Raw genomic sequence first — 18307 nt, 5'->3', positions numbered from 1 at the left:
CACTGTGGTTCATATGCTGAATAGCTATGGACAATGCTGAAAGACTGGAGAGAGGATTGTTACTGATGGATCAAACTCAGTAGTTTTCCCAAAGCATGTCCGTGGAACACGAGTTCCACCAGATGATTCGTGGGGAACCAGTATGTGTGAGAAGCCTTACCAACTCTCTCCTCCCCTGTGCAGACATGCACCATGTCGATTAATATTTGGAAGGCCTAGAGAAGTTCTGAAATATAGAAACCTGCTTAAATCAGTAGTTCCCAGATTTATTCCTAGTATTATTTACTCCCACAATGCCCCACACACCCACAGAGGCATACACAGTTTTTGTTTCTACTTATAACAAATACTTTGCTTCTCTGAAATACAGTAATAAAATGCATTGTCGCATGAAATGAAGTGAATGAATTCAAAACCCTGAAGTTGAGACCACCTTCCAGGGAGACAATATGAAGCAGATGATAATAGCATTTTGAGGAGAACTTTCTTAAGGCAACGCTGTGACATTTCCACAGACTCTTCCAGGTTCTTGGCTCAAATTCTGAGGATTGTGTGAATGTCAGGGGGACTCTAGTCCACTTGATCTGCTGGTGGTGTTTTCTTGTGGGGGCAGGATTCCTGTCTCCCTTACCCAGGATAGATAAGCTTTCCATGAGAAAATGGTGATGAAGGCAGAGAGAAGGTAGCCAAGAATCAAAGAGCAGATGAAAGTTCCAGATGCCTCTGTTGAATTGGACCATATTTTTGCCTCGCTTCCTCAGGGAAGTGCAAGTTTGCCCAGATTAAACTTTGACAGGATGAGATAAAGCATTGTTTTACAGTCTTTCATTTAACGTGTTCCGGCTAGAACAAAATCCCAAAATACTGTGTCACTCTAATGGAAAATCGCAGTAGCCCACTTTGTATGATGAACGTAAAAGTTGGTCAACTCTGACCTACTTTTAAGCATTTGTGAGCAACTCCAAGATAAGCATGTGGCCACTACTCATTGTTTCCCAGTCCTGCCCCTGGACAGGTGTGGATGGAAGAATTCTTAGGGCATCCGTATTTGGCAAACTACCCAATTTCTGAGAGGTAGACAGTTAACAAGAGCTAATTCAAAAGAAGATTATGAAGAAATTATCCTTTTTGGATTGTTAAATTGAATCAACAATCTACATTTTAAGCTTATTTATTTATGCTCTTATATTCAGTTTAAAATGTTTGTATTTTAATTTAAGCACTGACCGTATTTTGGGGGCATTAAAAGAATAAGTCAGTTTTTCAGCACATGCCCCACTTTATGGGTAGATGCTGATAATGGGGAGACTGTGCATGTGTGGGGACTGGGCATATGGGAAGTCTGTGTACCTTCCTCTCAGTTTTGGCATGGGCCTAACACTGCTCTAAAAAAATTAAGTCTTTAAAAAAATTGTCTAACCAAACTATATAGACTGTGGTCCATGTTTAAAAGGAACTTAGTCTTTGTTCACAGAGTTTGGCACACTTGAAATTCACAGTTACAGTCCAATTACCCTTTCCCTTATTAAGTCACAGGATGTTCACTGAACACGTTTCGGCATGACCCATACAAAGGAGGTTTTCTACGGAGAGTTTCCAGCGGTAGTTCTCTATCAGAAGCAGGCTTCTTGAGAAATGAAATGCTGAGTTGCATAACCTTTTAAATATAAAATTGCTTTTTTTGCTCTGTTGAATTCCACTGTTTTCCTCCTTTTGGTTGCTTGAATTTCTGATTGTATCAAGGGAGAATCTTCACAAAGATAGAACCTCTGACTATCGCTCTGTGACTTCCATGCACATTGGGAGCCATGAAAAACACATGGATATGTTAGTTTAAAATTGGATTTCAGTAACTGATTGTGGCTTTGGGTTCCGTGGTATTTGAGTTAAGGAAGAAAAAAGAACTCCATTCTTCTATTAGTTGAATATAGATAGGACATACATATTTAACGGAAATGTTGGTTTCTCCCCATTATTTATGCATAGGTGGCACGTTGCCAGCAGGAGCGAATGTAGTGCCCAGTGTGGCTTGGGTTACCGCACATTAGACATCTACTGTGCCAAATATAGCAGGCTAGATGGGAAGACCGAGAAGGTTGATGACAGTTTTTGCAGTGGTCACCCCAAACCAAGCAACCGGGAAAAATGCTCAGGAGAATGTAACACAGGTGGCTGGCGCTATTCTGCATGGACGGAAGTAAGTTGGTTCTCACTCAATGAGAGTCTTCGTCTTGGATGCTAACTCTGATTAGTTGATGGTGGCCAATCAATGAATCGATTAGTTAGGGCTGCATTGAGAAACCCTATTGAGACTGTATGGAAAAGAGTTCCATGATTGATTTATAATGCCTGACCTCATTCTGCAGGAAAAAGTACCATGATCAATTTGTAATGTCTGATTATATGACATTGAACATGGCATGTGGAAAATTGAGAGTGGTGGAACAATTCATCTAATCCCTTTCTCCATACCCCACAGGCAATTTCCAATTTTATTTTCTTGTGCTGATTCACTAATATTGACTTTAATATAAACCTGGTGAATAACATGAACAGATACTCCCCAAACCACAACTAGAATTGGATCAGTTGGGTGGTTGTTTCTTAAGGGCTGAAAGAGACAAGGCAGCATAGCTAAGACCTTGACCATGCTGGAGAAGAAACTTACAACAGTTTTCCTTTCAGTGTTCGAAAAGCTGTGATGGTGGAAGCCAGAGGAGAAGGGCTATTTGTGTCAACACCCGCAACGATGTCCTGGATGACAGCAAATGCACACATCAAGAGAAAGTCACCGTTCAGAGATGCAATGAGTTCCCTTGTCCACAGTGGAAAACAGCAGACTGGTCAGAGGTGAGATAAGAGGGCTCTTATTTCCCCTAGGTCATCTCTGATACCTTAGGTATCTCTGATACCTTAATTCCAGCTCTCTTCAAGTCTACACCTGCTGCATTTTTACCACCCCCCCCAGATGAAGCAACCGAGGTCCTCAATCTGCCCCAGGACTGCTGTGTGGGGTGTGAGTAGTCCACTGGTGACCCCAGAGGCACAGTGGGTTTGGCTGGATCGCCCACTCTGATAGCTTCTGTTGGTGATTTTTGAAGTTCCTGTCTCTCCCCCTTCCTCATCTTTGAGCCCTGACTAAGTCATTGTAAAGGAAAAGAAGAGCTTTATTAATTACTAAGCTGTGCTAGCTTAGAACTGAAGCTAAAGAAAAAAAAAAACTGTGAAATAAGAGAATTAAACCCCTAGAAGTGACGTGTCTGACTTATCTATCCATTTGCTAGTGGAAACCTTAGAAAAGAAAGGACTAGTTGGGTGTTCCAGACTTTTGCTGATCTCCTTCCTTACCTGATGAAGCCTCAGGCAAACCCTCATTACTTAGCACAGGTGGCCCAGGGCGGCAAGAGAAAGAAGGTAGAGCCTCTTTCTTGCTTTGACGGTGCAGTGTTAGCTGTCACTATTCGCCCAGCCCAGTGAGATTTTCAGCACACAGGTCACCGCCGCAGCCTTCCTTCACGGGGGCAAGCGGAAGGGGCACAGAAGTTCCCTAACTTATGGGCCAAGTCAGGAATGCGTGGAAAGAGATGTTTGTTTCTCTGCCACAACGTCCATGCCCATTTCCTTATCTCAACCATGTAAGCACAGTGTTAACTGTTGACTTTCAACAACAAATAAAATATGAATCTTAAAAGGGTATTATAAATGGCCCTGAAATGGCAGACAAGCAGATACCTGTGATTAACGGTGTCTGATTCCTGCACAAGTGAACAGCAAACCTACTGGTTTTGTTCTGTTAACAAGCTGCCTTAGCCTCAGCGCTAGTGTTTGGATTTAAAAAAAAGATGAAGGAAGGGCTAGAGTTTTACCTCGATAGCTAAGAATGGCTAAAGTATCATTTCAAATCAAGTAACACAACTCTGCAAGACAAGTTGCTAAAATGGAGGTGGGGGGACATCAAGCTATATATCGGGATGATCCAAAATTCCTTAGCCTAAAAGACTGGAAAGAAAACAGCAAAATAATAATGAGGATCCCCGGGTAGTGAGATTTTTTATTACTATAGTTTTCTCTTTTACCTGTTTCTGTATGTTTCAAATTTTCTGCAATGAGCATGGATAATAATGATGCTGATGTTTAACATTTATTAGATGAACATGTGCTCAGCACGTTACTTGGATTTTTTTTTTCATTCAGTTTTCACAATTCTTTGAAGTATGCAGTATTGTTATCCTTTCTATAGAATCGAAAACAGGGGTACGGAACCGACACTTGACTTAGTATCTGTAGCTGGTTGTATTGGGATTAAAACCCACATTGGTCTGACTCATAAATTCCCCACGCTTAACTCTGTGCTAGAAAATCATAGATAATGTTTTATAATACAGACTGGCTCCAGCTTACAGTGGTTCAACTTAACAATTTTTTTACTTTACAATGATGTGAAAGCAATACACGCTTAGTGGATATCGTACTTTGAATTTTGAATTAGGGTCTTTTCGCAGGCTGGCGATAGGTGGTACATACTCTCTTGTGATGCTGGGCGGCAGCAGATCCCAGTCACCCACATGACTGAAGTCACGTGGGGGTCAACAACTGATACGCTTACAACTGTTCTGTACCCACATGACCATTTTGCTTTTCACTTTTAGTACAGAATTCAACAAATAACATGAGACAGTCAATGCTTTATTATAAACTAGGCTTTGTGTTGGACGATTTTGCCCAACCATAGGCTAATGTGAGTGTTCTGTGCACGATTAAGGTGGACTGGCCTCTGCTATGATGTTCGGTTGGTGAAGTGTACTAAGTGCATTTTCGACTTAGGATATTTTCAACCTACAATGGGTTTACCTGGATATAACCCCATCATAAGTCAGGGGAGATCTGTATCTCATGGCGTAGTGCTGTGCTGAGTTCATTCTGGGCTTGATACTGTGCCAGAGCCTTTATAAATGCACAACGAGTGAGTGAAAGGAAGGAAGGAAGGAAGGAAGGAAGGAAGGAAGGAAGAAAGAAAGAAAAATGAGCCTTGATGTATTTACAGATTGCTATGAGAGAGAGGAATGGCTGTGGGAAGAGAGCACATCTATTCCTCCTCATCCGTGAATAATCCCTGGGAACCACAGCACCTTGTTCAGAAACACCCCTGACTGGCTGTGCTCTTTATTACAGTGCCTGGTCACCTGCGGAAAAGGGCATAAACACCGCCAGGTCTGGTGTCAGTTCGGTGAAGATCGATTAAACGATAGAATCTGTGACCCTGAGACCAAGCCAGCCTCCATGCAGACTTGTCAGCAGCCAGAATGTGCGTCCTGGCAGGCGGGTCCCTGGGGACAGGTATTTTGAACGATAAAGTTCTTAACTACATTCTTTCCTTCTTATCTGGAGAGGGCTTGCAGAGGGGCATTCCAGTGGTGGGGATTTAACTGCTGGGTCTTGTGACTTGCACTGTAGCTCCACGGTGCCGGACGGGGCACAAGAAACACTGCAACCACTCTGCCCCGAGGCTTGCTGCTTGCCCTCCTGGAGCTGATTGTTCCCTTTGCAGACACACAGGACGGGCCTCGTCCTTGGGTTCAAACAGGAGTTTGAGCACCTGAGCGTGTGAACAAACTCACAGCAGATCTCGTGTCTGGTTCGTGTTTTCTTCTATCTAGCGTGCTGCTGTGGGTCATGACGGAATGGGGTCCAGAGCCTTCGGCAGGGGCGTCTGGACCGGGATTTGGGAGGGATGTTTGGGCTCCCCACGTCATGGTTCCAAAGCTCACCTCTCATAAATATAAGTCAGACCCTCCCTACGGAAGTAATTTGATCAAAAGTTGCAGAATCATCTCACTTGGAAAGAATCTTTTCCAAGTCCCCTAGTCTGTAAGTCCCACAGTCTTTTTTTTTTTTTTTAAAGATTTTTTTATTTATTTATAAGACAGAGATAGAGACAGCCAGCGAGAGAGGGAACACAAGCGGGGAGTGGGAGAGGAAGAAGCAGGCTCATAGCAGAGGAGCCTGACGTGGGGCTCGATTCCATAACGCCGGGATCACGCCCTGAGCCGAAGGCAGACGCTCAACCGCTCTGCCACCCAGGCACCCCTGTAAGTCCCACAGTCTTAACCTGAACTCTTCTCGAAGGAGAGAGTGCTAGTCTCCCTTGGGTTCCCATTTGAGAAGCCACTACTCTGGGAATTAAGTCCTTCCTAATATAGAAGCAAAAGCGTCCTGGGTACTATTTAAGCAGCACTCCAAGTTCCCAGGAGAAGCAAAGCAGCTGTCGGCTGTCTCTTCCACAATCGCTTGAAGAATAACTCTCCCCCGACCCTGCCCGGCCACAGCAACTCTTCTAGCGTATGTCTTTATTTCCAGGATGCATGCAATAAATGCGAGCAGCTTTATCACTACACCCTTACAATTCCTATCGAATTGATGCTCTTCTGAACCCTCCCACCCACAGGCAGAAGGGCTGATCATGTCTGATCGCACTAAACAGGGAGAATCTCTTACACTTCTAAGTCCAGCCTCCTCTTTGTCTGGATCTGCATAACTCTTAGGGAGTAAGAGAAAGAGAAAGGGAGAAAGAGAACCCAGCTCAGGGTCACTGTGAAGATGTATCTGTAACATCTTTTAGAACTGATGGGCCTATTTTTTATCCGTGTCTACCAATCCTAGCCAGAGATTTGTCCTTCCTTATATTGAACATGAATTCAGGGTGACAAACTGTTCCTATGTATGTGTGTGTGTATTTATTATTATAATTATATATATTTATTACTATAATAATATATATACTAAGAGTAACACATGTTCAGAAGAGAAATTTTGCAAAACGTAATTTAGCAAAAAGAGCAAAACCAAACACACTCCTTTACTCTGTACAGATTGCTAGTACTGATACATCTGATTTTCTTCTAGTATTTTTAGACTAACGTTAAGAGCATGCTTAGTCTATGTTTTTTACTTCAAGTAAAACACATGTCACACAACTAAGCAGTTCACCGCGAACAGCTCAGTGGCCTTTAGTGCGTTCATAATGTTGTGTAGCTGCCACCTCTGGCTAGTTCCAGAACTTTCTCATCACCCCAAAGTACCCAGGAAGCCATTACTCCCCATTTGCCCTAACCCCGTAGGCCCTGGCGACCAACAATCTGCGCTCTACTTCCATGGACTTACTTCTTCTCAGTATTTTGTGTAAATGCAATGACACAATATGTGATGTTTTGCATCTGATACCTTTCACGTCACATACGTGTTCCAGGGTCTGTATTGGAGCACATATCCTGTACTTCATTGGTTTCTGTGGCTGCATAATATTCCATTGTGCCGATGTACCACATATGTTTATCCATCCATACCTGGCTGGGCATTCGGATTGTTTGTACCTTTGGGCTATTGTGAATAGGAGTGAGACAGATGTTCGTGTATGAGTGCTTGTTTTAATACCCGATATCAATACTTTTGGGGTATATCCCCAGGAGTAGTATTGCTGGATCCTATGATAAGCCTGTGTTTAACTTTTTAGCAGTTTTCCCCAGAACCTGCACCATTTTACATTCCTACCAACAATACACGAGGGTTCCAATTTCTCTGTCTCCATGCCAACGCTTGTTAGTCTCCCCCTTTTCAATTATGGCTCTCCTAGTGGGAGTAAAGTAGGATCTCATTCTGATTTTGGTTTTGCGTTTCTCTAATAACAAATGATACTGAGAATCTTTTCATGTGCTTGTTGGCCATTTGTATATCTTCTTTGGAGAAGTGTCTATTCACACTTTTTGCCCATTTAAAAAAAATGTAATTATGGTCAAAAAACATATCACATCAAATTTACCTCCTTAACCTTTTTTTTAAAGATTTTATTTATTGAGAGAGAGAGAGAGAGAGAAAGAAAGAGCATGAGCCGGGGGAGGGGCAAGGGGAGGGAAAGAGAGACTCTCATGCATACTCCACGCTGAGCACAGAGCCTGATGTGGGGCTCCATCTCACCACTCGGAGATCATGACCTGAGCCAAAATCAGGAGTTGGACACTTAACCAACTGAGCTACCCAAGCGGCCCCCATCTTAACCATTTTAAGTGTACAGGTTTTGTTTGATTGCTCGTTGCTTGTTTTTTTGTTTTTTAAAGATTTTACCTATCCACTTTACAGAGAGAGAAAGAGAGAGGGGGGGATGAGGCAGAGGGGGAATAGGAGAGCGAGAGGGACAAGCAGACTCTGTGCTGAACACAGAGCCTCACATGGGGCTTAATCCCACAACCCAAGATCACAACCCAAGTAGAAACCAAGAGCCGGCCGCTCAACTGGCTGAGCCACCCAGGCGCCCCTTAAGTGTACGGTTTAATAGTGCTTCTTTTCCTATTTTTTAATGAGGTTGACTTTTTGCTGTTGAATTATAATTGTTCTTTATATTGTGGATTTAAACCATTTATCAGAAATTTGATTTGCAATTATTCTTTCCAATCCCATGGTAGGTTGCCTTTCCACTCTGCTGATGGTGTCCATTGATGCAGAATTGTTTAACTGTGATAAAATACAACTTGTCTATTTTTTCTTTTGTTGCCTGTGCTGAGGGTGGCATATCCAAGAAATCACTACTAAGTCCCATGTCTCGAAGCTTTTAGATAAGCTTTTCTTCTCAGAGTTTTATAGTTTTAGCTCTTATGTTGAGGTCTTTGATCTATTTGGGGTTAATTTTTATGTATAGCCTGAGTTAGGAGTTCAGCTTCATGTTTTTGCATATAGATAGCCACTTGTCCCATGGCCATTTGTTAAAGAGACTATTCTTTCCCCCGTTGAATGGCTGAGACTTTGTTGGAAATCATTGGGCCATAGATGTATGGGTTTATTGCTGGACTCAATCCTATTCTATTCTGTTTTGATCACTGTAGCTTTGTAGTAAGCTTTGAAATAGGGATGTGTCGAGTCACAGTCAAGGAGTTGAACTCCTACAAATATAATTCCAGTGGGAGGTAGAAATAATTCCATGCATCAAAGTGATAAGTGATGAATATAATTTGTGCAGAGCAGGATTGTTCCCTTTTCCTTAATTTCTCTGGGTGCCAGCCCTCTGTTCCACTATGGGGGAAAATTTTTTTTCTTGTAAAATTTGCTGAAATGTGCATACCTTTTGTTGTATTTCTTTCCCTTAGTGCAGTGTCACTTGTGGACAAGGATACCAGCTAAGAGCAGTGAAATGCATCATTGGGACTTACATGTCCGTGGTAGATGACAATGACTGCAATGCGGCAACTAGACCAACTGATACCCAGGTAAGTCCCCTTTGTCCAGCTCAGTTCTTGGCTTTGGGCACTCAGATACTAGAACTGCCCGGTGGTTGAGTCAAAATTGAAGTCCTTTCCTACATAAGTATGTAGGTAGAGCAACCAGCTGATTAACTAAATTGTCCAGATGTACCTGTTTGCTACATCTTGAATCGAATATTTTGATATGCCTGTTTCCTTCTTCTCTGGTTATTTGAAGTGCATGGAGATTTGATTCTGATTTTTTTTATTGGATAGCAAATATTGATTGTTTGGTTTTGTTTTCTTGAACTCAGTTTTTTTTTTTTTAATGATTTCAACACTAGGTTTAGCAGATAGTGTCATATGTTTGGACAGCAGTGTGCTGGAGCTGGTCTGCACCAGCTCGCAAGAGCTGATTGGTAAATTTTCAGGAATTTTGCAAGCTGGTTGCTAAATATAGGCATTATTAAAAATTGAAAATATAAACCTAAAATTATATAGATGGTATTTAAAACAAAGCTGATAAATACTCCAGCCTTATCACTTTCTCATTGCTTTACTCCATTTTGCTATTATCTGTGCTCTTGAGGGGATTTACATTTACATATGTATCTGTATGGTGGAAATACTAAATAATGGTGAGCTATTACCCATCTCTTCCCAAGTCTGTGTTCATCACATCACACTGGTAGCTTGAAATTGGCTGTGGTGAGAGTACAGAAATCACAGAAATCAGCAAATGCTATAATTCAGGGTTTAAATTATTTTTTTAGACTGAAAAGAGTGATAGAGAAAATGATAGATTATGCATAGGTTATGCTTCAAAGAGTCAAGTCCAGGGCTGCTACATTGTAAATAACACATCAAATTAAGAAAATATCCTTCTGGCATTTGGAAATCATTGTCTGCTTGGGGCGTGGGAGTCACTCATGTCATTGGTAGATGAATGGAGTTCTGACATAGATCTTGCCTGTGTCCCTGTCACCTTACTCCTCAGTATGAAATATCAACTCTCATTCATGTTAGAACTGCACTTATTCAGCAGTTACAACCATATTTTGGCAACAGATTCAAGAGTTCAACAAAAATCGGTGAAAGTATTCTATGAGACTCAATTGACTGTACGGAATTTAAAAGAAAGAATTGTATATAGTGTTGTATGTAAATTGTATGCTATCCATCCTCTATATCAGTAAAATTTACGATAAGCAAACAAACATCTGTATACATAGATAAATATACATGCACGTGTTTGTGCGTGCATATAAATACATTGCTACAAACACACACACGCACACCTTTTTTCTCAAGAGAGCCAGTTGGCAATCACTACCAGCAACTTCCTCTTCGTGGGCCTAGATTTTAGCATCATTTATGGAAAGAGCCTATGGAAAGAGAAGGCTTAGGTTTGTAAATCAGTTTTCCTGATTGCCAAAGACAGGATTTGAACCCTGACTATGCCCAGAGCTCATGCTCTAAGGCCCCATCTGGCCGATGTCCTGCTTCCGTTCTGAGCGCATTTCCGCATGTGTTGCTGACAGATGAAGAGTGTCAAAAAGTAAATGAATACAGCATTATTGTTCATGTTGTCGTTGATCAATGATAAAACACTATTTGTGACCCATGTCATTTTTTTTTACGTTACTGAAATGTTCTAAACCACAAGCTAAATGCATGTGAAATGTTAGCTATTACATCTAAACTATCATGAGGTGAGGATTTAGCAACTCCCTTAGAGATTCAAAATATACATTTCTCTCTAAATGTTCCTTAATATCAGATGGAATTGAAGCATATGGACAATTTCTTCACTGTGGGAAAAGTTTCATGTGGGCTTCTTTGGACCGTGGGCAGAAGAATAGGCAGGGTCTGGAGCCAAGTAATGGAATTTCCCCATTCAGTTTGTAAGCTCCCTAATGTTGGGCTCAGCACCGAGCTCGTCCCACTTTGCACCGTGCCCAGCACATCTCAGGCATTTAATGGATATGTATTTAATCAAAGAATATTTGCTAAATTGGACAAGTATTCATTTCTGTTTTCCATCTATAAATCTGAAAATGTTACCTACACAGAGATAACCTCAATTCACTACAGGGATTTCCTCTGAGTGGTCGAGGAGGGCTATATACATTCCAGGCACTGGCAACTCTTAGGTCTAGATTTGACCATCAGCTCCGTGGGAGTTCTCTTTGGGGAAACTTGGAACACCGTTCATGATTAGCAACTTCTGGTTAGGAAATTAATTGAAATATGAGAACAGAATTTGGTCTTCAGAGTTTTTAAAAATTCACAATTGATCGTTTTAAAAGGATACCCTGTTCTTACCCAACTGATGTGCCATTTTACAATAATTTTTTCTCTTTCCACATGAACAGGCAAATAACTATGGTATTAAACATCATTCAGGAAATCCCTGCCCTATATCAGTGCACTCACAGAGGGACTCAGATGAGATACCCCGTTTTATAGGTGAAAGCATTGGGGCTGATAGATGGCATGTGATTTGCCCAGAATCACAGAGAAATCTGAGGTCTTAGAATTCTTAGCCCTTAAATTTTATTTGCCTTGCCCATTAAAGTGTGCATAGACTTCAAGGTAACTTTGGCTTTTTTCCCCTCTCTCCCATCTAGGACTGTGAATTACCGTCCTGTCACCCTCCCCCTGCTGCCCCGGAACCAAGGAGAAGCACACACAGTACACCAAGAACCCAGTGGCGATTTGGGTCTTGGACACCAGTAAGAAATAGATGGAAGACATAGGGAGGGTGGAAGGGGAGGCCAAGGTTCTCTGACATGACTATAGGAAGTGGGTTACTGTCCAATGAATCGTCGTTTCAAAATAACATACCTGCATTATTTTACTTCAACACCCAGTGCTCCGCCACTTGTGGGAAAGGTACTCGGATGAGATACGTCAGCTGCCGGGATGAGGACGGCTCTGTGGCTGACGAGAGCGCCTGCGTAACCCTGCCCAGACCAGTGGCAAAGGAAGAATGTTCTGTGACCCCCTGTGGGCAGTGGAAGGCTTTGGACTGGAGCCCTGTAAGCGAGTGGATTGTTTGCAATGGGGAAATGACTGGGGGAACCATAAGAGAATGACTAGTGACAGGTCCCAGATGTCAATGGGTATTATTTTACAAGTGGACTTAGTCTGATCTACATTATTTTGCCTCATATATGGACAGCTGGTATGAATCTTAACCAGACGTGCAAGAAATAGATGCTGTTAAAATGTGTAAATCAGTGTATAGTTTCCTTTGCCCCATCCTGTTGGATTGAATGGAAAACCTTGTGTTAATTGAGTCACATGAGAATGCAATAGGCTGGTGGAGTACCAAAAGTGCCAGGGAGAAGAGGGAAGTAAGGAGAGGGCCTCTTACCTGGCGTCTGGATGCCTCCTGTAACCTCAGTCTCTTGAAGTCCTTGAAGTCCAGTGGCTCTTGGTTTCCCTATCAAGAGTGGGAAGCAGGAATCCTCACCCGGTACCATGGGCTTGGCCTCCTGTGCACACCAGGCATCATTTATTGGCTTTTATAAAAGTAGAAAAACCTTTCTTGGAGCACTTGGGTGGCTCAGCCAGTTAAGCGTCTAACTCGACTTCCACTCAGGTCATGATCTCAGGGCCATGGAGTGGAGCCCTGCATGGGGCTTTGCACTCAGCATGGAGTCTGCTTGTCCCTCTCCTTCTGCTCCTCTTCATGCTCCATCTCTCTCTCTCCTTCTCACTCTCAAATAAATACATAAATAAATAAGTAAATAAAATCTTAAAAAAAAGGAAAACCTTTGTCTTTAGGCAGTTCCTGCTTTCTGCCTTGCAAAAATCCCAGAGCCCAGGATATACAAAGCTTAGGATAGGTGAGAGGAGGCCATAAGGAAAATAGATAATCAATATCTTGATAAATATCATAACGTATGTATGAAGTTTGAGCAGTAGATTCAAAGAGAGCCATGTAAAAATCCAGATCTTGCCATTACTGGCTGCATGACCTTGAGCAGTCTGGTTAAAGTCTTTGAGCCTCAATTTCTTCTCTTAAAAGACCAAAGAAGAATGCCTACCTTACCAGATTGTTGTAAGTATTATCTGAGATTACTTATGTTAAATTCTTAGTACAAAGTAGGTGCTCAATAAATGGTAGATAACCTCACTTTCATGCCTTGAGCTTTCAGTCTGTCTATCCATCCATCCATCCATCCATCAATCCATCAAATACATCTGTCTGTGTACCAGATATTTGTAAAAGCTTAGTACAGAAAAAGCAGTGAACACCAAATAATAAAGCCCCAGCCTTCATGGAGATCATTCCAAAGGAGGTTCCAATCAATGAACAAAATAAGAAATAGATATATATAGCAACATATGCTGACATGTACTAGAAAAATGTCAAGCAGAATAAGGGCATAGGGAAAGATGGGACGTGCTTTTAGACAAGGTGGTCAAAGAAGGCCTAACAGCACATTGAGCAAGACCCGAATAAAGTGAGGGAGTGAGTCCAATGGACATGTGTTGTACAGGAAAAGGTACAGCAGGTTCAAAGATCCTGAGTAGGGAGCTCTAGGCATGTTCAAGAAACATCCATAAGCCCAATTTAGCTGGAGTGCAGTAAGTGGAGAATGACAGGAGAGGGGTCAAGGAGGTAGCCAGTGGCCTTACAGAGGGCCTTCCAGGCCAAGATGAGGACTTTGGACATTATTCAAAGTGAATTGGGAAGTCACTGGAGAGAATGGACTGATCTTTTATTTGTAAGGGTCATGGTTTGTGATACATTAACAGACTTGGGCTGGGGTGGAGGGTGTCCAGATTGTAAGCAGGATCCCAGCTAAAAAAGCCAGTGCAGTAGTCCTGGCCAGGGCAGGTGACCATGGAGATGATGGGAAGTGGCTGGATTGGGGGTGTAGAGTGACTCCTGAGCTGACAGGTTTCTCAGTGAAATGGCTGGAGGGTGGAAAGACAAGGGAGCAAACAAGGAGAACACCAAGGTTTGGGCCTGAGCAGCGGGGTGAGCAGTGGGCCATTCACAGAAAATGCACAAGGATGGATTTGTGACTGCCAGTGACCAATCCTTTCTCTTTCTGGATGTTCAACGTAGTGCTCCGTGACGTGTGGGCAAGGCAGGGCCACCCGGCAAGTGGTATGTGTCAACTACAGTGACCACGTGATTGATCAGAGTGAGTGTGACCCAGATTACATCCCAGAAACCGACCAGGACTGTTCCACATCACCGTGCCCTCAGCAGACCCCAGACAGTGGTCTCGCTCAGCACCCCTTCCAAAGTGAGGATTACGGCCCCCGGAGTGCCGGCCCCAGCCGCACCCATGTGCTTGGTGGAAACCAGTGGAGGACTGGCCCCTGGGGAGCAGTGAGTATTCCCTGAAGGCTTCGCTGCTTTTTCTTTCTTCTCTTTCTCGCACTTTCAGCTTTGGGAGATAAACAGATTAGAAACACCTCTGAAGCCTTTTTTCTCACAAGGGATTGGCATTGTTCATTTTCATCTGCTTCGGGTGCACAGTAATGGGTTCATTGCAGTCCCCGAAAAGGCGTCCCGCATAGTGTCTGCAGGCACCTATGCGCTACCTTACCTGGCTGGAGGGGGGTGTGACAGCTGGGCCACACAATCACGTGGCTCCTAGGCTGGCTCCTACGCGGTGCTGGGAAGACCATGATGATATGATGGTGAATCCCAGAAGCTGGGGCAGCAGGCAGCTCCCACCCGTAAAGAAATTAAAAGGACAGAGGAAGTTTTCTGAAAGGGAGCTCTTAGGAAAGTCATTTTCCTTCTTGCTATTTTCCAGATGAGTCTCAAAGTGGCACGGTCACTGTGTAATGTGTGGAAGTAGTTCATTGTCCTGGATTTGGCCGGGGCGGGGGGAGGGCGGGGGGGGGCACACTAGTCTAGCTAATTCTGTGCTTGGGGAAGAAGTACCATAACTGAATGGCTAACAGCACAGACTCTGAGTGAAGATGCCTCTGTTTGAGCCAAAGACTTGCACTTTCAAATTTTGAGGTCTGTAGTGGGTCCCCTGTTCTCCATGGGCCTCAGGTTCCTCATCTGTAAAACAAAGTAAACAATAATTCCAGCTCTTCTGGGTTGTGGTAAGAAATAAATGTGATGCTATCAATAAAGTGCTTTGCACACTGCCCCCCCCCCAGAGTGAGAACGTTCTCATTATTTTTATCATTGTCCTTCGCATTAGGAAGACCTTGAAAGATATTTAAGTCACAGGGAAAATATGCTTTGAATCTTTTTGGTTTTTTTACTGAATAATTTCCTCCAAATTGTTATATTGTGGAATACTGGACATGTCTAATGGAACTAAAGGAGGGGTAAGCTAGCAAGGGACCCTGCCTAGGTGTGGGGAATTAGAAAGTGTCCAGTAATCACTCCGGGCTCTTTGTTTTAATTGTTTACTATTAGTTTCTTTCTTATACCACTAATTGTGTTTAATTATTTCTGAACTAAAAAGCATTAGAAGGAAACTGTCTGCTCCCAGAGTGGTTACGTTTCAATAAATGAGATTTCCTTTCCTGTGAATACTGATTAGCCACCTAGCATTTTCACCCACTACAAGTATTGGTTGTATGCAGAACATCTGCCCATTGCCCAAGACCTTAGCTCTCATTCTCCTTGCTTGCTCTCCGCTTTAAGGCTTCTTTTGCCTGGGGTAAAAGAGATTTGGGTTCAGAGAAGTTAAAGGGCGATCAAGGGATGTAGTCACTGAGTGTCCCACAATTTTTCTTGTTGAAAATTTTCAAAACTCACATGCATATTCTAATGATAGCACTAGAACTCTTTAAAAAAAAATTTAAAGCTCTTCTTACTAAGGACTACATTTGGAGATGATGCATTCTTTTAAAATTGAATGATTCTGCCCTTGGGCAGTGTTCCCAATTAGGGAGGATTAAGTAACCTTTTTACAGCAATGGGCAATACCATTCTTTGCCTCATTGTGCCTGTTTTTTGTTTGGGGATTTTTTTTTTTCCTAAGTCAAGTGTGGCTGAAGATGGACAATGTGATTTTTTTCAGCTCTAGCTTGATGTGCCTGACCTGCTCCCAGGAGTGTGTGGAATGTACAGGCATCTTTGGTTGGTGCTGTACACAAACTGTGATTCTTCCTGCTTTCCATGGCAGGAAAGGCGGCAAAGAATCATAAACACTGGAGGATGAGAATCTAATGTTTCAGTGGATTCTGGAGTAAAAACCTCATTTCATAGTACATTTCTGCATAAACCTGAACCCTGTGTGAGGTTTTCCCCCTTGTTACCAATTAGGAGTCTCTGGTTGTAAACAAAAGAAAAGCAGCTGACTCTTTCAAGTGAAAATAAAACAAACAAAACTTTTCATTTGACCCCAGTAGAGACAAAGGGCAGAGCATCTTCAGGGATCTAGCTCAGGGGTTGGCAAATCTTTTATGCAAACGACCAGATGGTAAATATTTTCTGTGTTGTGGATCAGACAGTCTCTGTGACAACTACCAGCTCTGCTGTTGTAGCACAAAAGCAGGTGTAGGACAATACATAAATAGTGGGCATGGCTAAGTTCCAATAAAACTTTATTTATAAAACAGCGGGTCATATTTGGCTTTCATGCTGTGTCTTGCCAACCCCTCTCTAGATGGAGCAGAGATTAGAGGATAATTACTGTAGGGAATTTCTGTCTTAATAAATCCTTTTTAACTCTCACCCACTCTGCTCAGGTTTCAAATTCTCAGGAAGGTCTCCTAGGCCAGCTTGTTCTACCAGCCCACTCACTGGCCAGGGAAGGGCAGTGCATTTTAACAGATAGTCCCACCAAGATGACACCCACTGGGGAAGAAATGGTTCCTTTAAGGAGAATTGGGCTTCCAGATATGAGGGGAAGTATGCTAGGCAGGTAACAAAAACAGATATCCATCCCCTCCTGCTCTTGCTAAGACCATTCTTTCTTATTTCGGCCAGTGTTGATGATGGGTGCAGGTTTTATTCAAAGAAATGTTTACCTAGGAAAATATGTCATCTTAAAAGGACAGGAAGATTGCAGCAGGGAGCCTGGGTGACTCAGTCGGTTAAGTGTCTGACTCTTGATTTTGGCTCAGGTCATGATCTTGCAGTAGTGGGATCGAGCCCCACATTGGGCTCTGTGCTCAGTGCAGAGTCCGCTTCAGATTCTGTCTGTCTCTCCCTCCCTCTCTCTCTCAAATAAATAAATAAATAAATAAAATCTTTTTAAAAAATGACAGGCAGATTGTTAACAAAAGAAGTAGAGAGTGAAATTCTGTGACATGGAATAGAACTAAGAATCCCTACTAATTGAAAAAAAAAAAAAAGGCCAAATTGAACCTGGAGAAAAATTATGTGTAACACTTTACTTGTCCATGGGATTATAAAGACCCAACCAAGCTCTAGGTTCAGATAGTTCAAGGCTGTGCAGTGTAGTTCCTTGGCCCCAGCTAAGCGCTGTCTCTGCCTCTTTGGTCAGATTTTCAGTAGGAAACATCTGATTGGTCACTGGGTAGACAATGGATTGGTTGGCCTTAGATCAGGTGACCGGCCCTGCTCCAGTCAGCCATATTGGAGGGAGGGTAGCATATGGTTTATAGAGGTGGTGTTTCCAATAACTTTAATTGGACAGGCAGTGGTGTACATGCCCTGTGATTGGTGCTATGGGAGCTAGCAGAAACACAAGTTATGATATTGAACCCTCCCTCGAGGAGCTTACCATTTCATTGAGGCAGTAATGCTCATTGGTGACATAGTAAAAGAATGATACAAGACTGTATTATCAAGGGAAATATTCAAGAGCCAAAATATATATTACAGATGTACTTACAATATGGAAGTTCCTTCCTAACATTATAAATTCTGGTCCCCAAAGTCAATTAAAATAATGATTTTGTGCTTTCTATGATGTCCTAAGCTGTTTAAAAACAGAAGACAAGTATGCTCAAGGTAGAGTCATTATATCAGAATCCTCAGAGAATAGAGATGAAATTTTTATAAATCAGAAATTGCCTAAACATTTTCTCAGAGAGAAGTCATAAATCTGTTTTCCTGTTCAACATTTTAAAATTAAACCCAGTGTATTTTAAAGTAACACATAATTTGT

General features: G+C 42.4%; 1 protein-coding gene across 7 annotated transcripts in view; it reads left to right on the top strand.

Annotated features, from left to right (window-relative positions):
- The window catches only part of ADAMTS9 (ADAM metallopeptidase with thrombospondin type 1 motif 9), a 182617-nt gene that overhangs the window by 66001 nt on the left and 98309 nt on the right, over positions 1 to 18307 (top strand). For all 7 annotated transcript variants that reach the window (XM_034658601.1, XM_034658604.1, XM_034658603.1 and 4 more), the window contains 7 exons: positions 1987 to 2197; positions 2686 to 2850; positions 5173 to 5337; positions 9135 to 9254; positions 11858 to 11962; positions 12101 to 12268; positions 14314 to 14583. In XM_034658601.1, the coding sequence (XP_034514492.1) occupies positions 1987 to 2197; positions 2686 to 2850; positions 5173 to 5337; positions 9135 to 9254; positions 11858 to 11962; positions 12101 to 12268; positions 14314 to 14583 (1204 nt within the window). The remainder of the gene's footprint in view (positions 1 to 1986; positions 2198 to 2685; positions 2851 to 5172; positions 5338 to 9134; positions 9255 to 11857; positions 11963 to 12100; positions 12269 to 14313; positions 14584 to 18307) is intronic.

Source organism: Ailuropoda melanoleuca, chromosome 4 (assembly GCF_002007445.2).
Source record: "Ailuropoda melanoleuca isolate Jingjing chromosome 4, ASM200744v2, whole genome shotgun sequence".
Taxonomy (NCBI): Eukaryota; Metazoa; Chordata; class Mammalia; order Carnivora; family Ursidae; genus Ailuropoda; species Ailuropoda melanoleuca.
This window is presented reverse-complemented; position numbering and strand designations above follow the sequence as displayed.